Source organism: Cryptomeria japonica, chromosome 9 (assembly GCF_030272615.1).
Source record: "Cryptomeria japonica chromosome 9, Sugi_1.0, whole genome shotgun sequence".
Classification (NCBI taxonomy): domain Eukaryota; kingdom Viridiplantae; phylum Streptophyta; class Pinopsida; order Cupressales; family Cupressaceae; genus Cryptomeria; species Cryptomeria japonica.
The window spans coordinates 64,482,107-64,503,611 of record NC_081413.1 but is presented as its reverse complement, the minus strand read 5'-3'; the positions used below and the strand labels follow the sequence as shown (position 1 = coordinate 64,503,611).

The window sequence follows — 21,505 nt, the reverse complement described above, 5'->3', positions numbered from 1 at the left end:
TACACCACATTCCCTAGTAGAATCTCCTTAAAGATAGGTGTTCATGTGGTTTCCAAGGATGATGCTGCATTGGGTTTCACATGTTGAATGGCCATGCGGGAGGATCTCATTTTGATGATCATCAGAGGTTTTAGTTGTCTGGCTAGTTCCCTTGGGCTCAAGTCAAGTGGCTTAATTTTGTAACCTTTTGTTTGTTTGAGACTTGCTCAGATTTTCTGTGGCTCATACATACACGAAGTTTTGGAGGAACAAGAGGGTTCTTTTTTCGTGTCCACAATTTCAATTATCCCCGCATTAACATTTGCATTGTTGCATTTCTAGGAAGAAAAACATATTTTTAACTAAGCACATGTCACAAATCACTATATCTTTATGTTCACAAATATTTACTTAACACAGCTAAATAATAACGGTGAGAGAAAATAATATTTCCACGTTAAGAAGAAAGTCTTACGAATTGAGAGATTTGTTTTCAAAATCAAATTCTTTGTAACATAAGAGCTAAATTATCAGGCAACGTTTATTTAAGTTTGTAGAATGCATCTGCCTAGGAATATTTTGCTTAGGCGAGGTTAGCTTATATTCATCATCTTTTTCATTAGATTTTTAAGTGAAAAAAAGGAACATATCGTATCATACACTTCTTTAAGAAATATGATATCGTACAGTTTCTTCAGCGTTCATGGTGGTGGGCTTTGGTCTTTAATTACAGTGGAAGGGCTTGGTGGTCCTCATGGCAAAATTGAATAAGAGTTTAACCCCTACTTCTACATGTTCCCACGGCCACTACAAAATGTCTCGCACATCAGAATGAAACCTAAGCATGTGGTGTCAAACAGCTTGCCCCAAAACCTTCAATAAAATATTGGGGTTCGGAGATACAGACATGGGATTGGCTCAGATCCTTAGTAGTGTAACATTTATCTGTGCATCAAGGGTTCCCCCATGAAAATACCTAAAGGTTATAGTTGTGTCCATACATTCTAGGTGTCCTAATAACCACTCTAAGGTGCCTCGCCCATCAGATTAGATCCTTAGTTTATTCCTTGGGAACCCAGAGATGGCTTCCTGATTCATCCACCATGAAGAATTTTGGAGGTTGGTCCACCTTTCTAAGGTAACAACCAATTTTTGGAAAATGCAGTTTAAACTGTTGGTGGTGGTGGTGGAGACTGTTGTAGAGGAAGGACTGGGTAAGCTCTCAGCATCTCAAAATAGCTTGGCTCTACACATTGGCTCTCCAGGGATGGTGGGGTATTCTGGACTGAATGACCGAAGCATGTTAGATTCAAAGTTTCATTGAATCTTGATCTGGAGAGGAAATCTTTCTGTCTAGCCATTCTTCATATCATTAACCTTCTATCTTATTATTTTACTCGAGAAGGGTGAATAAATACTTACTGGAGTTAGTCTTAAGAAAAACAGCATATATTCCATTAATACAACCTAAGTAACTTCGTCAAATTTTTCTAGAATTCTGTTCCACAACGCATTTTAGATAGTGCACAATACAAAATCAAAGCTAAACCCCTGAATTTAGAATATGTAACTAACATTCAGCTCTTGTATAATCCATTTACACAAAATGTTGCCTCCTATGATAAAGGCGTGACTTCTTTGAAGATAGACCAAGGACACCTTCCATCATCGTGGTTAGATAATTTCATGAATATCATCAATGGAAGCTAGACCTTGGGCTCCTAACCTAAAAGAACTTCCATATTTTAATATGTTGTAGTCTTCTTGTCATTTAATACAGAAGTTGGGGTATTTTCATTAATAGTTCCAAAACTCAAGTCAGAAAAAGCATGTATCTTGTTATAATTAATGAAAATATTATTTTCTCTCGTAGATACAAAACCCAGCTGAACTAGTCATACATCTCATTGCAATCATATAAAGTACAACTCTTGCCATATGTCAGTAACAGGATGAATAACTGTGATTTATTGTATTGGAATTACATTCCCAGTAAATGCTATGAAGAGAACCGCATAGCATCTTCCACATCGAGTCTTTTTACCTCCATTTATAGTACAAGTAATACATCATACACCAAATATCAAATCAACTATTCTTAATATAGTTGATTTGGAAGGCGAAGCTATTGCTCCTGAAAAGCGTTGGCCTCTCTCGTTCGATTGTTGCAGATAGTAAGGTCGAGATGATGCTTTTGTAACTAAGGTTGATGCTGCAGCTTTTCCAGGTGATCGAGGTGGCAATACCATGAATCCAGTCTTTGCTTTTTCAGTAAAGGTTTGGCTTTGAAATGAATCCATAGGTTTCACTCCTACCATCAGTGACGAACTGATTTGTGCGCCATTCTTTTGAAGAGCTTTTTGTGCATCATAGATGTTCTGCAAGCAAATGGAAATGATTCGTGAGTATTGCATGATAGAAAGCTAAACAAACAAATAACAGTGAATAAATAGAACTTCGTAACAACTAATTAGGCTGAGAAACATTCCAAGATAGTTAGCAGCATGTCATTTTACTCCATTATAAAACTAGTGAAACTGCAAAGGTATTTTCTCAGGGCCAGTGGAGAGAAACAGGCCTCAAATGGTTACAAAAGTTGAATGTCTCACTTCTCCACACCAATGACACAATCATCACTCGGGCTTTTTTATCTTCATCCACAATTTTCAAAATGAGAATTACTCTATTGGCATTAATTGATATTCTTGTGACGAAATTGGACAAAACATTATAAAGCCCTCTGAAGGAGAATCATTTCCAAAATGGTTCGCTCAAATCTTGGTTTGTTGCAGCAGTAATGATGCAAACATCAATAAGGATTCTTCATCATCATCAATAAACATCAAAGTGTGACTGAAGAGCATTCACCGAAAGAAGAATATGGAACTTCTGAATAGTATGAATAGCAAAACCAGCTCCACAACACAAACCGGTGCTTCCATCATCTGTGTGTAATGCAACACATTGACCTTACAAGAAGCAGAAAACATAATATCATATAAACTAGATATCCAAATTAAATTCATATCGATAAATGAGGACAGAAAACGTAACCAGTTGATGGCAAGGCAGCCGTCTGATGTTACTTGACTATTAATTAAATTAACAATGAATGATTTAAGTTGAGTAATATCTCAGCTTGCATTACTTGTTTAGAGCAACAGACCAAACGGATCCCACCATATGTAACCCGAGGATGCGTCTCCAGCCAAAATAAGGACGTTCCCAGCACGGGACATTTCAAGGACGCAGGGACGGATCGGAAATGTCCCCATGCTGTCACCATCTTTTTTTTTTATCTGGAAACATCTTGGGGATGTTTATGAAAACCCCAGAGCCAATAACCATACCCTATGGGCCAACAATTTTCTTTTTCTTTTTTCTACACAAAAATTTTAAAAAAATAAAGGGTGTATGGGGACGGAAATGGCTATGCAGGCAGATAAAAAGCAACTTATATAGGGGGCACATGTTACAATGTGCTTTTCCCCCCTTATATAAGTTGCTTTTTATCTGCCTGCATAGCCATTTCTGTATGGGGGCACACCCCTTTACATTAAATCTAAACCTTAAAAAAGCATTATAACATTCAAAACCAAAAGAAGAGCTCATTTATGTCATTTTGCAAATTGTGAAGAGAAGAAAAAAAAAAGAGCACCACTGTGAAACCAAGTGAAAGAAGGGAAGAGAAGTGAGCAAAGGGTAAAAAAAACCAAGTCTCCATCATTTGAGGTAAACTCATTATTTTTTAATTCGTTTTTACAAATTCTTTTGGTTTTTATTTTTGGTTTTTGTCAAAATTTCAAATACTTAAGAGGGTTTTTCTGTTTGTTTGTGTTCTATGTTTGCACTTGCAGCTGTCATTTATATTTTCAACCAAAGAATACAATGAGCACTGCCAGCAGTTAGAGTAGTGAGGATCAAGAAATTGAAATTGAACAAGCATGCCATGGAAGTTCTTCAATAAGTATGAGAGTTTCGGGGACACCTATTTTAGACAAACAATGAACATGCAAAAAGGTCCATTTAATCCGAAAAAACCTATTATACAGTTTGCAACAGCCAAAGACATTAAGAAAAAAAAAATCAAAGAGACGCCTATTTCAGACACTCGGTGAACCACTTAACCCAAAAAAACCTATTTTACAATTTACAACAGCCAGATACATTAGGAAAAAAAAAAATCAGTGTAGAGTATGCCTGTATCATATTTGCAAGGATGATAAAGGCAGCTACACGAGTTTACTCCCATCTTTACAGCATACCTTGTCAATGGGTAAAAGAATATAAAACCATAACATAAGTTGATAAGGCCGAGGGCACTAGGTTGCACATGGAAGGTGAAGCAAAAAACAAGGAATGCAAATGGAGTGTTTGCAGTCTAGTCGGTTGTTGTCTAGTACTATTGCTACTGAATCTAAAAGTGTTGAGCCTGAGAGTCAAAGAAGAACGAAAAGATCCACAGTGTTGCAAGCATGTTAACATCCAATCACAAGATGTAGACAATAGTTTTGTTGTCAAATTTATCTGCGCTAATGTCATACCATTGCATGTGGCACACTCCATGTTCAAAGATGCACTTGTTGTTGATCCTTCATATGTTCCCCCTAGAGATCATAAGCTACACACCTCCCTACTTGATAAAAAAATATTCCAAGGTAAGTATAACGATGGAGCAATTGAGACAAGTTTGGATAAAGGATAGTTACTCTATCATTATGGATGAGTGGAGCAATTTTAGACATCAGCCCACTCATCATAGTCATTGTCACATGTCCAACGGACTCTTATTTTCTTAGAGTTATTTATTGATCGGGGAAGAGGAACGATGCAAGGTTCCTGTTGTAAGTATTGACATTGATATCAAGAAGCAAGCAATCTACATATCAGAAGATAGTGACTGCATTTAACATCAAATATCATTGACGAATGATAATAAGCAACAATTGTAATTGCACTTCAGCAATTAATAAGTAAGGAGAAGACTTGGAGATTAATAAGAAAGTCAATTTGTTATTCAAGGTGAGATTGCAATTGAGTACTAATAAGGAATCGAATCTCTGTTAGAAACATTGCTTACCATTAATGGTTTTTATAATCAATACACTATAAAGCTACAGCACAAGAAAGGAAACAATTATACAATGACTTGTAATAGAGATGGCGATCAGGTTTGAAGAATTCAACAAGTAGTTTACTTCATAAGAAACTTTGACTGTCGATTATATCTTATCAGCAATACTGGGCAATCCATATGCTAGCCGATGTGTTCGAGAAGGACTACAAAGCAGTAATAGAAGATTTGAAAGACACGGCAATCTCCCTGTCTAAATAAGACCACAACTTCAGAGCATAAAGGTAAGAGTGTGAGGACATATAAATGATAATAAGCTAATAAACAAGTTACAAGATTTTACAGAGAATGTGTACAATTAATAAATCTTGACTAACAAAGGTCTCCAGAAGTTTGAATTTTTCTGTAGGGTTTCTGTTCTATAACTCTCAGGCAGAGTATGGGTATGGAGATAATTAATGAAGGTGGGCAAAAGATTCAACGTGAACACGTAAATGCTTATAATATAATTCTCCCACAGAACAAAGTTTATTCCATGAGGAGCAGTGTTGGTCAATAACACAGCAATAAAGGATTTAGAAGAGCCAGCAAAAGAGTAATTTACATAATCAGCGATTACATAGTTATCCTATGTGTTGGAAGACATGGCAATGACAGATAATAAGAATTAACAAAAGAAGTAATACAATTTGCTTAAAAATAATAACAACATCAAAAGGTGCGATCATCCACTTGTGTTAAAAGACAACCATAAAGGTTCTCTAAAAAGTGCAATTAAGCAAGATGCTGACTATGTTGGGTTTAAAATTAATAAAGTGTGACTTTGTTAAGTAAACTACGTATTTTGCTAATCAACAAATACATTCTCATTTTATAAAGAAAAGACGCAACTATTCAATATCTAAGTTACCGGTACTTCACATTTTTCCCCCAAATCCGGATATGATACGTATCTGATTCGGATTCGACCTCGAATCCCTGTGGATTCAGACAGGGTTCCGATTTTTTCCTCTTGAAGCGAATCCGCTTTTTGAGCCACGAATCCCAACGCATCCAATGTACACGTGGCGATTCCATGGGGCTTTTTTGACGAATCCGCGCACGCATGAATTTCGAGGGTTTTTTATTGGCTTTTCATGGGTGGAATCGTGTCGTTTAGAGTTTTAAACCCTAAAGCGAAAGTTAAAAAACGCAGAGTGAAAACGAAGGCAGAGAGGAAACCATTCCTTCCATGCACAATGAAAACTAAAAACCATTCTTTCCGCACATCAGCGACGGCACATCAGAGGCGCGACAGCACAGAGGAGGCACAAAGGAGGCAAGACGAGAGGTGCGACGGCAGGCATAGAGGAGGCACGACGACCATTCTTTCTGCTACAGCAGGCACAGGTATGAAATAAAAAAAATTTAATTCTTTTCTATAGTTTGTTTTGAGATTTGTTTGTTTATTTTAACTTGTTTGTTTATATTTAAAAATTAAAATCATATTTGTCTATTAAAATGAAAAATCATATTTTTATTAGTTTGTTTGTTTTTATTTAAAATCATATTGTAAAACTATTTTCATATTTAGATATATATAAATAATAAAACTATTTTGCGAGTTAAAATATTCATATTTAAAATAATAATAATTAAATAATAGTAAATACAAATCAAAATTAACTATGATATTTAATTTTAATTTGTAGATTATTATTTAATTTATTTTAAATAGGTATATTTTAATTAGTTATTGTGTAATTTAGAAGTTCGTAAATATTTAAATGTTGTTATAAGTTACTTTCATAATTATAATAATTTCACTTTCATTTTAAATTAAATTTAAATATTTAAAATTTATAATCTATTGTTTAATATTAAATTTTAATAGTTATTTTTTAATTTGTTGTCGAAATCATAATGGCAACGACTGCTAGCTCTATTCCTCAACGGACTTTCAAAACCGACCCAAATTCGCCTTTATGGAAATATGTCAAAATAATAGACCAAGTAAAAGGTGGTGGAACATTTAATTGGATATGCAACTTTTGTAGTGTGAAAAACACTAGCTCCTACAATCATGTCAAAGCCCATTTTTGTGCCATTCCCCAACAAGGAATCAAACCATGTCTAGGAAAGGATGGAAATGGGATGTCACCTCATGAAATAGCAGGATATATTAGAGTGCAAGAGGAAGCAGATGCAAAAGTTGGTCGTGCCTCAAACCATCCTTTGTTGACAGGAAGAGGAAGTAGATCAAAGAGGCCCCCTACTTCTCCATCATATGGTAATTTTCCTGATTTCGTGGTAGAGAGCCACCCATTCTTGGACCCAATTAGTGAAGATCATGTTATTGTGAAGAGAAGCAAGGGACCATTAGAGAGAGCATTTAAGAATGATGCTAGAGAGATTGCAGATCAATCTATCGGAAGATGTCTATATGCAAACCGTTTGTCATTTAATGTGGTACGATCACCATATTGGCAGGATATGTTGAGAAAGGTAAATGAGGATCCACAAGGGTACACAGGGCCAGGTTATGAGAAGGTGTGTAGCACCTTACTAGCAAAGGAGGTAAAAAGCATAGACAATGCATTGGCTCCCATTAGAAATTCATGGAAACAAAAAGGGGTGTACATCATTTCTGATGGATGGAAGGATACCAAAAATCAACCATTAATTAATGTAATTGCAATGTGCCCTGAAAGGTGTGGATTGTGAGGGACAGGTGAAGGATGCACAATCTGTTGCTAACATCCTTATACGATGCATTCAGGATGTGGGTGTTAAATTCGTGCCCTAGATCAGTAATCAGATTTGTAACATTTAATCATGCCCTAGTTTATTAATCAAATTTGTAATTTAGTAAATTATAATCAAGTAAATTCAAGAATGAAACAAGGAACCAAGAGACAAACACAAATACCTTGGGAAAACCTCCAAGGAGGAAAAACCCAGCATTAAAGACCCACAGGTCAGATTATGTATTAATTCTTATTGCACAAATACATTACTTAGCTTGCTTTTCTAAATCTGATCTTTATATATCAGATCTGCCATTTTGCATGCTTCAAGACTGCACCAAAATGCCCTATATCCTCTTGAATAAGTTCGCCCAATCCTTGGACAAATTCGCACAACCTTCTTTGGTGATTTCGCACCTCTTGTTTGCAGAGCTAATTCGCTGATTTCATGGATAACTGAATTGTATTTGCATTTGCAATTTAACCTTTATTTATATGAGTCCTTAGCCTTTATTAAATCCAAGTCGGCCTCCCTCTTTTGGCACCAATTTATTTATTGTGGCGTGGAGGTATAGGGCTGGGCTCAACTTGGGGGCACGTTACCCCTTTAGGATAGGACCCAGTCCTATATGGGTTCGGATGTTGCCTTAAGGCAATCCAAACCCATTTTTACCTAGTTACAAACAACAGTGGGACCTCAAAATGTTGTCCAAGTAATAACGGACAGTGCAAAGAATTGTAGAGTTGCAAGTATGTTGATTGAGACACAGTTTGAACACATATATTGGACACCTTGTGCTGTCCACTCTCAACCTTATACTACAAAAGATGGGCAGGAAAATACATTGGATCAAACAAATTTATGCTGAGGCTGAAGAGATCCAAATGTTCATCACAAACCATAACATGTCACGGGCCATTTTCAGATCATTTTCACAGTTGGAGTTGCTAAAGGTAATTGAAACACTTCAATTTCTAAAATCTAACTTTAGTAATCCTTAATTTATTTTTTTAATTTGATCATCTCTTCTTTGTATTCTAATTTTTATTTTTAATTTTTGAATAGGTTGCTAAGACTCGATTTGCATCCAACAAAATCGTCTTGAGGCGACTTGTGAAGGTGCGGGAGCCACTTGCTAGCATGGCAATTAGTCAAAGTTGGTCCCCATGGAGGCAATCCAATACTGAAAGGGCAACAAATGTAAAACACATGATCATAGATGACACTTGGTGGGATCGAGTGGAATATCTTTTGAGTTTCACTGAGCCCATCATGAGTATGATCCATTATATTGACACGGATCACCCATGTTTGGGAGAGGTATATGATGGCATTGACACGATGATTGAGGAAATGAAAGTCATCATCAATGCAAAAGAGCAAGATCCCGAAGAAACTTTCTTCCAAGAGGTTCAGTCAGTTTATGTTGAGCGATGGAACAAAATGACCACCTCTTGTGACGTATTCACACATCGCCCCATTGCAAATGGGGACCCCTAATTTTTTTCTTTCTGGGGTTTGTTTCTAGGTCTTTTAGGGTTTTGTCTATTAGCCTTTGCATGCTGAGTGTTGCCAGAGGTATCACTAAGAGAGCAGGCTCTGTTTTAGCTAAAGGTGAGTCAGTCGATGCTACGGGTTAGGGTAATCTTTGAAAGTCTTCCTTGGGACAAAGTTTTGCTCTTGTTGCTAATTGTGTATTGTTTGAGTTTGAGGAGGTCAATGAAGTTGGTGAGTGAATATCCTCTTTGAAGATCAGAGTTAGGTCAAATTGGTGAGTGATGAAGTCTGGAATGTCATCTTGATCTTCAAATGTCCTGAAATTTGGCTGTCTGGAATGTCATCCTGATCTTCAAATGTCCTGAAATTTGGCTATCTGGAATGTCATCTTGATCTGAAATTTGACTGTCTGAAAATTGAAGAATCCTCCAAAAACTAGATTTTGCATTATAACTCTTGGAGGTCCGAAACCACTCTCAAACATCCTGACAGTATATATGGAATATAACTTAAAGTATAAGAAAACTTATACTTAAATGTTATATTCCATATATGAATCCTGACAGAGAGACCAAATTGTCAAATTTTGCTCCTGCCCCTTCCAAAGGGTCCAAAGCAAATTTCAATTTTGCTCCTGACCCTTCCAAAGGGTCCAAAGCAAAATTCTCCATAAGACATTCTACTTTGACCCAAACTTAGAACTAACTCATTCCCAGGCATTATTGAGGGCAGAACACTTGTTTGGATGAAAAAATGTGAGAAATGAAGTCAAGATTTGAACCTAAATGCAAATTTCGCTCCTGACCCTTCCAAAGGGTCCAGAGCAAAATTCCTTATAGGTACTGTCCTTGGCCAAGGTCCAAAGCGAAATCCTCTCTTTTGGTCTTTTAAGAGGTCAAATCAATGATGTCTTCAGGAGAAAGCAATTCAAAGGAAGTTCAAGGCAAGGAGATGATGAAATTTGAGCTAAAATGCAAATTTCGCTCCTGACCCTTCCAAAGGGTCCAGAGCAAAATTCTTATAGGGCCTGTCCCTGGGGAGGATCTTAAGCGAATTTTATTCTAATGCCTTTTGTTGATAATTTAAGGTAAGAAATGCTATGATCGGGATAAATATATCATGTGTCCTTAATCATCTTTTGGATTGTTTTGCAGATGGAAGAGGATCAGACCAAGACAAGGACGACCTGTTCTAGTCCATCATCATCAACGACATTCCAAAGGCATAAAGGTGGACTACATGTGTTCTAGGAGTTGCCATCTACCTCCAAAACCTTCACTTTGCCACACTAAGGAACCGCAAGATGACAAAGAAAGGCTTCGCCAGCACTTCAAGGCAAGGTATGCTATCGGAGAAGGAAGACTTGACAATAAGAAAGCCTCATCAAGCACTTGGGAGTAAAAGAGGTACATCATTCATCAAATTGAGACAGAAAAGAGATCAACCAAGACATAGACGTTAGACAAGGTGGCATCTCAGTCACTGCTCCTCCAGCCAAATTGGTCCACCTCAGCATGTCCAGATTCAATGTACCTGCCTCATCGAAGGCAGCACAAACTTCAGTGTACCTACCCCTGCTTCCTATTAGTCCTTGCTCCGAGAATGTAATTTTCTAATTGGCTAAGAAAGTTTGTTGTAGCAAACCCTAATTAGGGTTTCTATCTTGTAATCCTAGTCGTTGGTTCTAAGCCAATCAGAGCCGTCAATTTGTAAAGGGCTCTCTATATAAAGCCTTGGCTCCTGATTTGTAAGGGTTAATAGTCGGGGAATAGTTAGAGATAGTCAATAATCAATAGTGGTAGTTCAAGAGCAATTAGCTTTTAGGGTAGAGTAGAAAGAGAAGGCAAAGATTGTTGTCAAGACATTGTTGCAAAAGACTTGTAAACTTCATTGAAGAAATGGTGAATTCTATGGGTCGATTCAACAATTTGCATGGTCTCTATACTTCTCAAATTTGATTTCATGTTATTAAAAGAATGGAAGAAATTTGTATGATCAACGATGAAATTTGTATATCCATACTACTAGCGGTTTGTTGATTGCAAACTTGCCTTGTGTAGTCAACTGGAATCATTCAACTTAAGCTTAACTTCAATTATCGTTTCTTAATTGATATGCATCAACCTAACGGTGTCTATGCTTGTAGCGGTGATTTGAACATCATAAAGCTTTCCTTAGAAGATCGCACTAATCTTGTGGAGATGATCCTAGGATGTCAAAGCAAGACTTAGTTAGAATTTCATCAAAGGTCATTCATTGTTCTTACATTCTTAGTGTTAGAAATAGATCCCGTTCCAACCCTTATCCTTTTTCTTTTTTCAAAATCAAGGGCCGGTGAAATTCCACATTCCAGTAATATCCAAAGCAAATCAGACGTTCAGGTCGTCGAAAGTAAGTCCCCTTGTGATTCCAGCAAAATCACATCGTACCACAAAGAGCTTATCCACACGTAGAGAACCTACATATCAGAACCTTGGAGTTACTCCGACTAATCCTTCGGCGAGATCTTCAGCAGTCGAGAAACTTTGTTCAAGAGAGGATAAGGTGCCTTTAGGTATTTTATTTTGTGTTCGCATGTGCATGAAAAACACATCAACACCACCCCACTACATCTTCTTACATTTGCATTGACTCCCAAATTTTATAATGATAAATGCTTGCTAAGCCATCAAGGGTACCACCATATAGAGATTCAAAAGTTAGTGAAGGGTGTAGGACAGCACTTACTAAACTCTTCCCCGATTCTGAAATGGAGGATTTAATGACAAGTGAGTTTGCAGATTTTGTAGCCTCCAATGGTCAAAGTGTTTCCACTCTCCGTGACAAGTATAAGAAGGATGCTCATGCTTGGTGGTACCTTAATGGCCATACATCACCAAACCTTCAAACTCTTGCAATCAAACTTTTATCGCAAGTAAGTTTCTTAATTTTATTGCTCTCTAAATTTATAATTTTTACTATTTTAAAATGGTCACCCTCTAACTTTGTGTCAATTATTCAATAGGTTGCTAGTTCCTCTTCATCTGAGAGAAATTGGAGCACATACTCCTTTATCCACTCAGTGAAACGCAACCGATTGGCAGCAAGTAAGGCATAAGAGCTAGTTTATGTGCATTCAAACTTGCACCTTCTTACTCATAAACAAAATGAGTACAAGGATGGGAGCACAAAGTTTTGGGATGTAGATCCAAAGTGAACTGATTTGGATTGTTCAGCTGCCACACAATCTTTACTTTCTGGGGAGTCCAATAACCAATTTGCTGCTAGTGCAAGTGGCAGTGAGGCTGCCTATGGTTCCACTACTCTAGCTACATCATCTAATGTCAATGATGATGTCGATCTTGATCTTCCTAGTGACCCATATGATGTTGATTATTAATTGTGTTATTTTATTGTTGAACCAATGAACAATGAATTCGATATATCTATCATAACATTCAAATTTTGACAAATGGAAATTAGATTAGACTTACAGTAAATTTGTTATATTTATATCATATATGATAGTTCCAAGTTTTGTTTAGCATATGGATGATATTTGGGATTCTATATTTTATTTTTGTTTCTACTTTTTAGGCTGCACATATGTATATATTTATGATTTTTTTTTTTTTTTTAAATGTACAGACGTACCCAAACCCCCCCCAAAAAAAATTGTCGTATTGACGCATCGTACCCACGTACCCATACCGGCAACTTAGTTCAATAGTTGTTCCTACATTGAAGAGTCATAACTTTTATGGAAGGGGCATATGAAAGATATAAAGGGAAGATGCAATACATTGTTTTGAGAGGTGTGTGTGGTGAAAGAAAAGTGTGGTGTGTGTATGTGTGCTTTGAAGACAATCATTGTATACACCAGATTGTGAGAGGGCAATCAATGACTATAATATATCAGATTTGAGAAGAAACACGAGGAAGTGATAGCAAGAAGTAAGAGAAAAATTTAATCATCTTGTAGTGGATTTGTGGTCAAGTTTTGACAGATTTGTGGAGCAAGTTATAGCAAAATTTGGAATTGAGGTTGGTGCCTCATTCTGGATGGAGTTGGTGCTTCATCCTTCTGAAGTTGATGCTTCACATTAAAGGGTTGGTGCCTCCACTAAGTTGGTGCCTACAAAGCCAGAAGTGGGAGTTGGTGCTTCCAATGAGTTGGTGGTCACAAACTAAAAGGGTTGGTGCCTCTAGTCTAAGTCACAAGGTTCAAATTCGAATTCAAATTCGACAGCCATGAAATTCGGATGAAATTCGACAAGGGAAAAATTCGAAAAAAAATTTGGATAAAATTCGCCTTCTATAATTTTGTTTATTTTTAAATATATGTATACTTCTAATAAATTATCAAAATAGCGACCCTTGTTGGAGAAAATCCGAGGGCGACCCAGCAGTTGCAGACACCCATGACCCAATAGATACAAAGCATATACAAAGAATACCCACGACCAGTTGAGTTGTGTTTAGAGGCGGATAGCAATGCTTTATAGAGGAAATTTGATTAAATTCGAGTTTTTTATAGAAGTTTGAAATTCGATTAAATTCAAACCTCATCCATGAAAATCGTTGTATCTTGTGACTTAGCCTCTAGTAGGTTGGTGCCTACAAACATTGTAAAAAGAGATATATATACATATATAAGCATTTATTGCTGTGGGTTTTCCCAATAAGGTTTCCACATATATTTTATATCTTGGTGTTATTATCTTGCATATGTATTGAATAAGTTTTATAAAGTATTGCTAATATATTCAATCAAGTTTTAAGGAGTAAAAATTCTTTAATATACTGATTCATCCCCCCCCCCCCCTCTCAGTATACTCTCGAGTGCTCTTCACTTCCAATTTCAAATCTTGAAGGATATCGTAGAAGAAATCAGACCCTCTAATGTTGTACAAGTACTAACTAATTCAACCCACATATGCAAGTTAGTTGGCTTGATAGTGGAAGATGCTTAGAAGCACTTTTTTTGGACCCAATGTAATATTACTGCCTTAGTGAAGCCATATAGGCAAGTAACCTGCCTTAAGATTTTGTCAAGTCATATGGGCAATTGACCACAATGAAGCTCTCAAGGCACTAGTGTTTGTTAAGAACCCCAGGCAGGTAGCCTGATCTATACAAGTCCTTTAGGTAGCGACTGGAGAGGTCTTTGAACCACAATATAAAACAATAAACAGCTCATCTTTTATTTCATTTAAATATCATCAAGATAATTTACAGGTGCCTTTATATAAAATTTAAATCATCAACCAACTATATTACAATGACCTCATAAAGATGCAGCAACGATTACATTTTATGTACAGCAAACTTTAGACAGTTTATTGCACATCAACAACTGTCATTGTGGTCTGGGAGATTGTCACGCATCTTTAACTGGCACACAAATACACATACATACATCATGAAACAAAAACTTACTTCACAATTTCAAAGAACCTGTACATACTACTATAGATAGACAATCATCAAAATATCAGACTCACTGAAAATAATGCATATACATGTTTGGATCAAAAGCAATCTTTGACAAACAAACATTTTATTTTTTGATACTATTTTGTCTCATTGCCATACTGAGCCATTATTGCAATAGCTTCCCACAAGTTCAATTGTTACAAGTGTACTTTTAACTATGTCAATTTGAAAATGGTACTGAAAATAGTTACCGAGTTCATCAATTTTGGTCCCTGCACCCAAACTGGGTTCGTCCGAGTTCGGGTTCACCATGGGGTTCACCCAAGGTTTACCCAAGGCATTCCCACTCTGCCATTTTGCATTGTTCCATCCAATCAGAAAAAAATCGTGTAAATCAAGATTTTTCCCAATTTGAAACCACAAACGATTTAATCGCCAGAAAAATCAGGAACGATTTTATGCAAATAATCGACGCGAGTTTGACTTTAAAAATCGTTGAAAATGCTGATTTAAACGATGCTAAATCAGCGGAAATTAAAAAAAAACCCTAACTTCGATCACCACATACTTTTGACCCGCAGAAACGACTCGGATATTTCGCACCTTCATATTTCATATATGTCTAACTCGTAACACTTATATACAGCATCCTTCTATTTAGACCAATTGCGTGGCTTGCCATTGGCACCTTTGCTGCTGAGATATAGACATAGTGGGAGTCATTGATCTCGACAAAGAAACAATGCAAGAGACCGGATGATATCATGGCCCCTTGGCCTTGTCGTACTTCAAACATAATTGATGGCTCTTAGATCAACAACCACAGGCAATGATTGCTTTATAATTGGCTAATGTACGCTAATGTATTTGACTCAAACTATGATTTCTATATGATGGAAACCAGTAATATGTTAATATGTTCTATAAATTTAATGTATGTGTGTTTTATAGAATATTTTAAGAAATTATGTATTTTCAAATGTTCGATAAATTTGCCGATTTATTGCTGATTTTTTGCTGATTCCCGATTTTTTTTAAAATTTGGGCCAAAAGATTTATCACCGATTAAGAGTTTTTCATCTTTGGTTCCATCTTCCAATTCAATTCTTAACTATCAATTGACATTTGGCATTAATCAATGATGAAGTATCATAGTATCAAATGCATTTAATTTTACAATTCTATATATTTCTTTAATTTTTTGTATATAATATGTATATACATATATATATACAAAAACTTATATATATATATGCAAGGACAAACCCGACTCATGAACCCAAAGGGCAAAAAAAATTTTGCTAGAACCCACGAACCGGGTTTGCGTGCCCGTACTTGAACCGGTAACTTAAATTATAAATATTGCAAATCTAACGTGTGCTTTAAGGGTATAGTGATTCAGCAGCTAACAAAATTTGGGCCAAAATATTTATCGCCGATTAAGAGTTTTTCATCTTTGGTTCCATCTTCCAGTTCAATTCTTAACTATCAATTAACATTTGGCATTAATCAATGATGAAGTATCATAGTATCAAATGCATTTAATTTTATAATTCTATATATTTCTTTAAATTTGTGTATATAATATGTATATACATATATATATACATGCAAGGACAAACCCGACTCATGAACCCAAAGGGCAAAAAAAAATTTGCTAGAACCCACGAACCGGGTTTGAGTGCCCGTACCTGAACCGGTAACTTAGATTATAAATATTGCAAATCTAACGTGTGCTTTAAGGTTATAGCGATTCAGCAGCTAGCAAAATTATCCAATGCTCCATTTTAGTAAGCTACAAAGCTCTAGAGGGTTCCAAGGTGAACAACAAAACTGAACTGCCTATTTTTTAACTTGTGACATTCTAATTTAATTGCAAACTCTCTTTTGGGATAAAATGATAAAAACAAACAAGTAAAAATTTACCTCATATAAAATATGCACAAAGTTGGCACCTTCCGGTCCTGAAACATGTTTCAAGATTGTTCCACATTTTTCGAACTCACGCAGCACTAAATTTGTGTCTTGCGGACTAAATCTGTAAAAAAAACAAGCTGCAATGTAAGCAAATGAATGGAGCACAACACTATAAAACTATCAAAGACTAATACTAGAAAAAAAGGGGAGGTTCAAAGTTCCAAATAATTGATTTGGAATACTAATCCAAAGAAGGATTTAACTATGGATCCATTTTCTAGATCCAATGGAGAGATGATCAAATAAGAAAATCATCAGATGTATAAATTTTGATACCATCCACTTGAAGAAATGTCACATTAAAATCTTGCGGCTTTGTGCTTTTTTTATCAACTGAAACTGGGCTTTGTTCCTTCCTAAATAAAGTATAGCTGACAGCCTGACACCATTAGGCAAGCCTAATTGATATAATCTTAGCAAAGTGATTTACAAAGAAAATTGTGAATGCATATAAAATTAGCACCAATCGCAGTCCCTTTGTAGTAAAACCTCTGAAGCAATAATACATGAACGATAAAAAAAGAATCTATGCAAGCTAACAATCAGAGTGTAGAAGGCAAAGAAAAAGAAAGAAACATATGAAAAAGATACTGTTGTAAGTATTATGAAGTGACTAGGTACAAATATTAACGTTTGGCAAGAACCTATCAAAAAAAGAATCATATTTGCAGAACAATATATGGAAAAGTGAATATCTTAAGTAATTGTAAGGATCTAGGCACAGAAGGAGAGAATCTTGAAATACAGGCTTAGAAAGACCAAGCCCTGGAAAAAATGACTGCAACTTGATGATCTTTCCCAGATATTGTAAAAAGGTACATGAAAGAGTGCATCAATCTCAAGAGAACCGAAAGACCCATATAATCTAACAATTGTCTCACCAGAGAACCAACAATGTGTTAAGGGATCCATGTATAATATAATCTATCCTATTTCCCTTGCCATAGGAAACCAAAATCTCAACCAAACCAAGCTTATGTTAGAGGATCTCCCTAACTTCACAAACCTGCACCCTTTTGTTTTGGAAAGAAAGGACTCTCATTTTTATACCCTATTCCTAAACTTGTGGCTATATCATCTAAAATGGGAAATGAACCCAAACAGATTGATCTTTTGATCTAAGTTTGCCTTATTAGTGGGCTCTACTTCTCACCCAATTCCCCGGGTTATAAAATGGGAAGTGCGGAATTGAATCCAAGCACATTCCCTGTACATTGTTATCCACAAAAAGTACACTTTAGCAAAGTTCAAGAGGCTATACTGTAATGGCATAGGGGAAAGTTCAAGGGTTTGGCATGTTTTTATCACTGCAGAGTGACACAGCTGCCCATGGTTCAGCTTGATGTGACAAGATTCCGATGTAACCATACCTAAGAGACTTTGGAAGTCTCACAAAAATATGCTGAGTCCTGAGCTGAACCCTAATGGGTTCTGTCGACTTAGCTTGGAAGACTTGGCACTCATTCAAAAATTAGGCACTGATAAATAAGAAAAAAGGCCTTGCATATGCAAAACAGCCTAATTTTCCATTTTATCGAACCACAACAGAAAAATACAATTGCCACATGGAGTACTGGTAGTTTTCAATGTTTTGGTCACTTTTCTTGGAACTTATGAGTTATAAGCAAAATAATATATCGTGCTTTCATCAACTTATTTGTTTATGTATCAAAGTCCGAGCCCGAAATAGACCTGCCCAGACCTAGTGTAAATACTTTATGTGTACCTACTTTGGAATGCAAAGAAGCTCCATACATGTTTTCGGATCGTATTAACATAGTTCAAGGTTTAATACTTTGGATGTACGCATTTTGGGGCGTATTGTATTATCATCCATATTTTCCGATCATAAGAGCTAGTTCCATATGCAATACTTCAGGTGCACATATTTTGGGGTGCATTGTAGTGTCACTTAGGTTTGCAAGTCATAAGAACATATGTCAAGGCTACAATACAACCTGCTAAAGTCATCCTTAATCTCACCTCAACTAATGCTTAACATTTTTTTCTAAATAGGAAAGGAAAGGCCCTTTTAAGCTCCATCATGTGGTGTTCATGTGCACTTGACTGAGTTGAGACTTGAATGTAGATTTCGAGGTAACCCAGCTGACAGTGTAGCCCTACACTATGACTCGCAAATACCCTACCCCATTCAGCTTCAAATCTCTTGTTTTGGGGAAATTATTAGCACTCTGGACCCCAAAAAGGAGAACAAGTAGCTCAATGGTATGGCGCACGAGCAGCAATCTGATCTGGAGGCCCTGGGTTCGATTCCCCATAGATTTGAGGCAAAATAAGAAAAGAGAAAAGAACGAAAAGATTGCATACCCGTAAACAGTAACCCAGCACTGCCCGTCCACCGCTCCGTTTGTCTGGCTGTGAGGGCGCTCCGCTTCTTCAAGTGGTGGGAGCTCCAGTAAACCGCGGGGCTCCTGCTGCAACCTATCATTTTGGGGGCTTTCATTCTCCTTATCTCCTTCAGGAAAGAGGGGAGACCTGCGGATCGGATTCCCGGGCGTTTGGAAGCTGAAACCTCGTCCAAAGGAGCCTGCTTCATCCGGCGGAGTGCTTCTTCTGAAGGAAACCGACGAGGAGGCGGCGGCAGAAGCCGAGACGTTCGTCTTTGGCGGTGGAGTTTTCAACTGGTGAGCTGTGGGCGAAGCGTCTTCGACCTGATCGTCGAGACAGCGCGTAGGAGGAGGCGGAGGACCGTCGAGCCATGACCCAGAAAATGGAGAGTTCTGCGGGTGCGAGGAAAAATCAATCTTCACGGGTGAAGCCAAGTCTCTATAAAATCGAAATCGGGAATGGCTCGCCCCTCTTCTTGATGAGCTTCTCTGAGTTGAAGAGGTGAAGTCCATGGCCATCGCCACAGATGGACTTTCTCTTTTCTTTAACGCTCCGCAGACAGAAATCTTTGATTTTTCATCTCCCGCCTTTGGGTCAGCAGCTGCGCTGCTAACACGTTGCGGTGGCCTTTGACTTTCACTGGGGTTTAGGGTTTTATCGATCCTGAGTTGAATATCACTCGTATCATCCGCAACAGTCACGGCACCGACAGATATTATCAAACGGTCAATAACCATATATAATTATGGGTTTTTCAAAGTATTTATGTTGTTATTATGTTTTATTGTTTCTGGATGTATGAGCGGAACCAGAGTAGGTTGTTTTATAGTTTCTGAAGAGAAGTGTGTCTTTCAAAGGATTTTGAAAAAAAAATTTAATGGGTGTTGTTGAGATTTTTATGTCGAAGGTATTTCTTATATAATATGGATGACTTGTTTTGACTATCAATGGTTGAAACAATTCTTTAGACATGCAAGACAATTGGAATCAACTCACTAGTTCATTTTTTTTTAGTTTTGTGTGTGCCTTGGTTTCAATGTCTACTATTCAACTCCTTAATCGTTGTCCATTGTTCACCGCATTAACACTGTTGTTGCTATCAAGAATAGCTCCTCATTGTATCTCTCATGGGGAATCACACAACACATAGTTATCATGATGAAAATCCAATTTCCTCCTGCAAGTGGCTTAACATATTCATAAATAAAAAAATGTAAATATCCCTGCTACAATTTTGCCCAACTATTAGACATTGGTCTCAAGGAGAGTATAATGATATGGATCACAATTGTCGCTCTATTTACATCATTTACTTGGAAAAAATTGGTTTTTGTGGTAAATACTTCTTGCCACGTGTCTATGTATCTCAAAAAGGCCACCAGATAAATTTTTAAGTTACATAGATTTACCTTTGGTAGTAAATACTCCTTGCAACCTTTTTACATATTCTTGCAGATATAAGTGTTTTCTTTATCACCTTCACAATTTTCAAGAATAGTCCTATGCAATTTCTTTGCACATAGTTTCTAGCTTAGCATTCTTCTCTATAAATACTTGTTGGAGGCATTGTTGCACTTTGTCATCAAATGATTAAACTTTCAAAGGAGATATGCTCCTAGCTCCAAATTGAATATTACAATAAATCTATGTTCAATTTCTTTTTAAAACATATGAGCTTTCTTATTTATAGAAATTTGTGTGCCATATGTGTTTGTGTGGCTTGTTTTGCTTACAAATTTTGCATACATGAATAATAAAGTAGTTAGTGGAATCTAACTTTGTGCTTTCAAATGGCATTGTCTTGTGATTTTTAATAAACCACTATCTTTTTCTTAACAACAATGTTAGCATAGCCAATGGCAAGTGAATCAAAGATGAATCACCTCTCTTGAAAAGTAACTAAGTCACTCAAAACTTTGAAGTTAGGCCCTGACCATTTGAAATGACTCAATTTGTCTATGTAATTGTCATACAAAGGGCATTTGCTAGTAGTAACAAGTATTCGACTAAAAACAAAGTTATTCAAATTCCCACAATATCAAATATGCTAGTTTTATGATATTGGAATCCAATTATAAGCACATTTGTAAACAGATCTAAAAGTGAAACTACTTCTTTAACTCAAATCCTATTCTAACTAGAATTGTGAATAAATATAAAAAGATAGTAGGGTAACGAGAAGTGTAATGAGAATCTATTGTACTAGACAATGATAACCATAAATTCACCTCAACACACTAAAAGGCTATATTAGATATTTCAAAGCAACGTTGTATTATCAAGAATTCTCACAATTAATATCAACATTGATGTAATCATCTAAGCCAAAACATGAAATTAAAAAAAAAACAGTTTTCTTCAATTAGAATACCATACCCATGCACAAAACCAAGACGAAATCATATGAACAAACATCAAAGCATAGATCTAATAATTTTATTCAAAACACGTGAAAGTAAATCCACAACAACCAATACCAATGCATTG

General features: G+C 36.5%; 1 protein-coding gene across 1 annotated transcript; it reads right to left on the bottom strand.

Annotated features, from left to right (window-relative positions):
- Positions 1–1,918: 1,918 nt before the first annotated feature.
- LOC131033517 (nuclear pore complex protein NUP35) lies at positions 1,919–19,770 on the bottom strand. Its single transcript, XM_057964752.1, has 3 exons — positions 18,998–19,770; positions 16,619–16,730; positions 1,919–2,357 (listed from the first exon to the last, which is right to left on the bottom strand). The coding sequence occupies exons 1-3, from the start codon at positions 19,753–19,755 to the stop codon at positions 2,049–2,051; spliced, it is 1,179 nt and encodes a 392-aa protein (XP_057820735.1). The 5' UTR covers positions 19,756–19,770; the 3' UTR covers positions 1,919–2,048.
- Between the last annotated feature and the right edge of the window lie 1,735 nt (positions 19,771–21,505).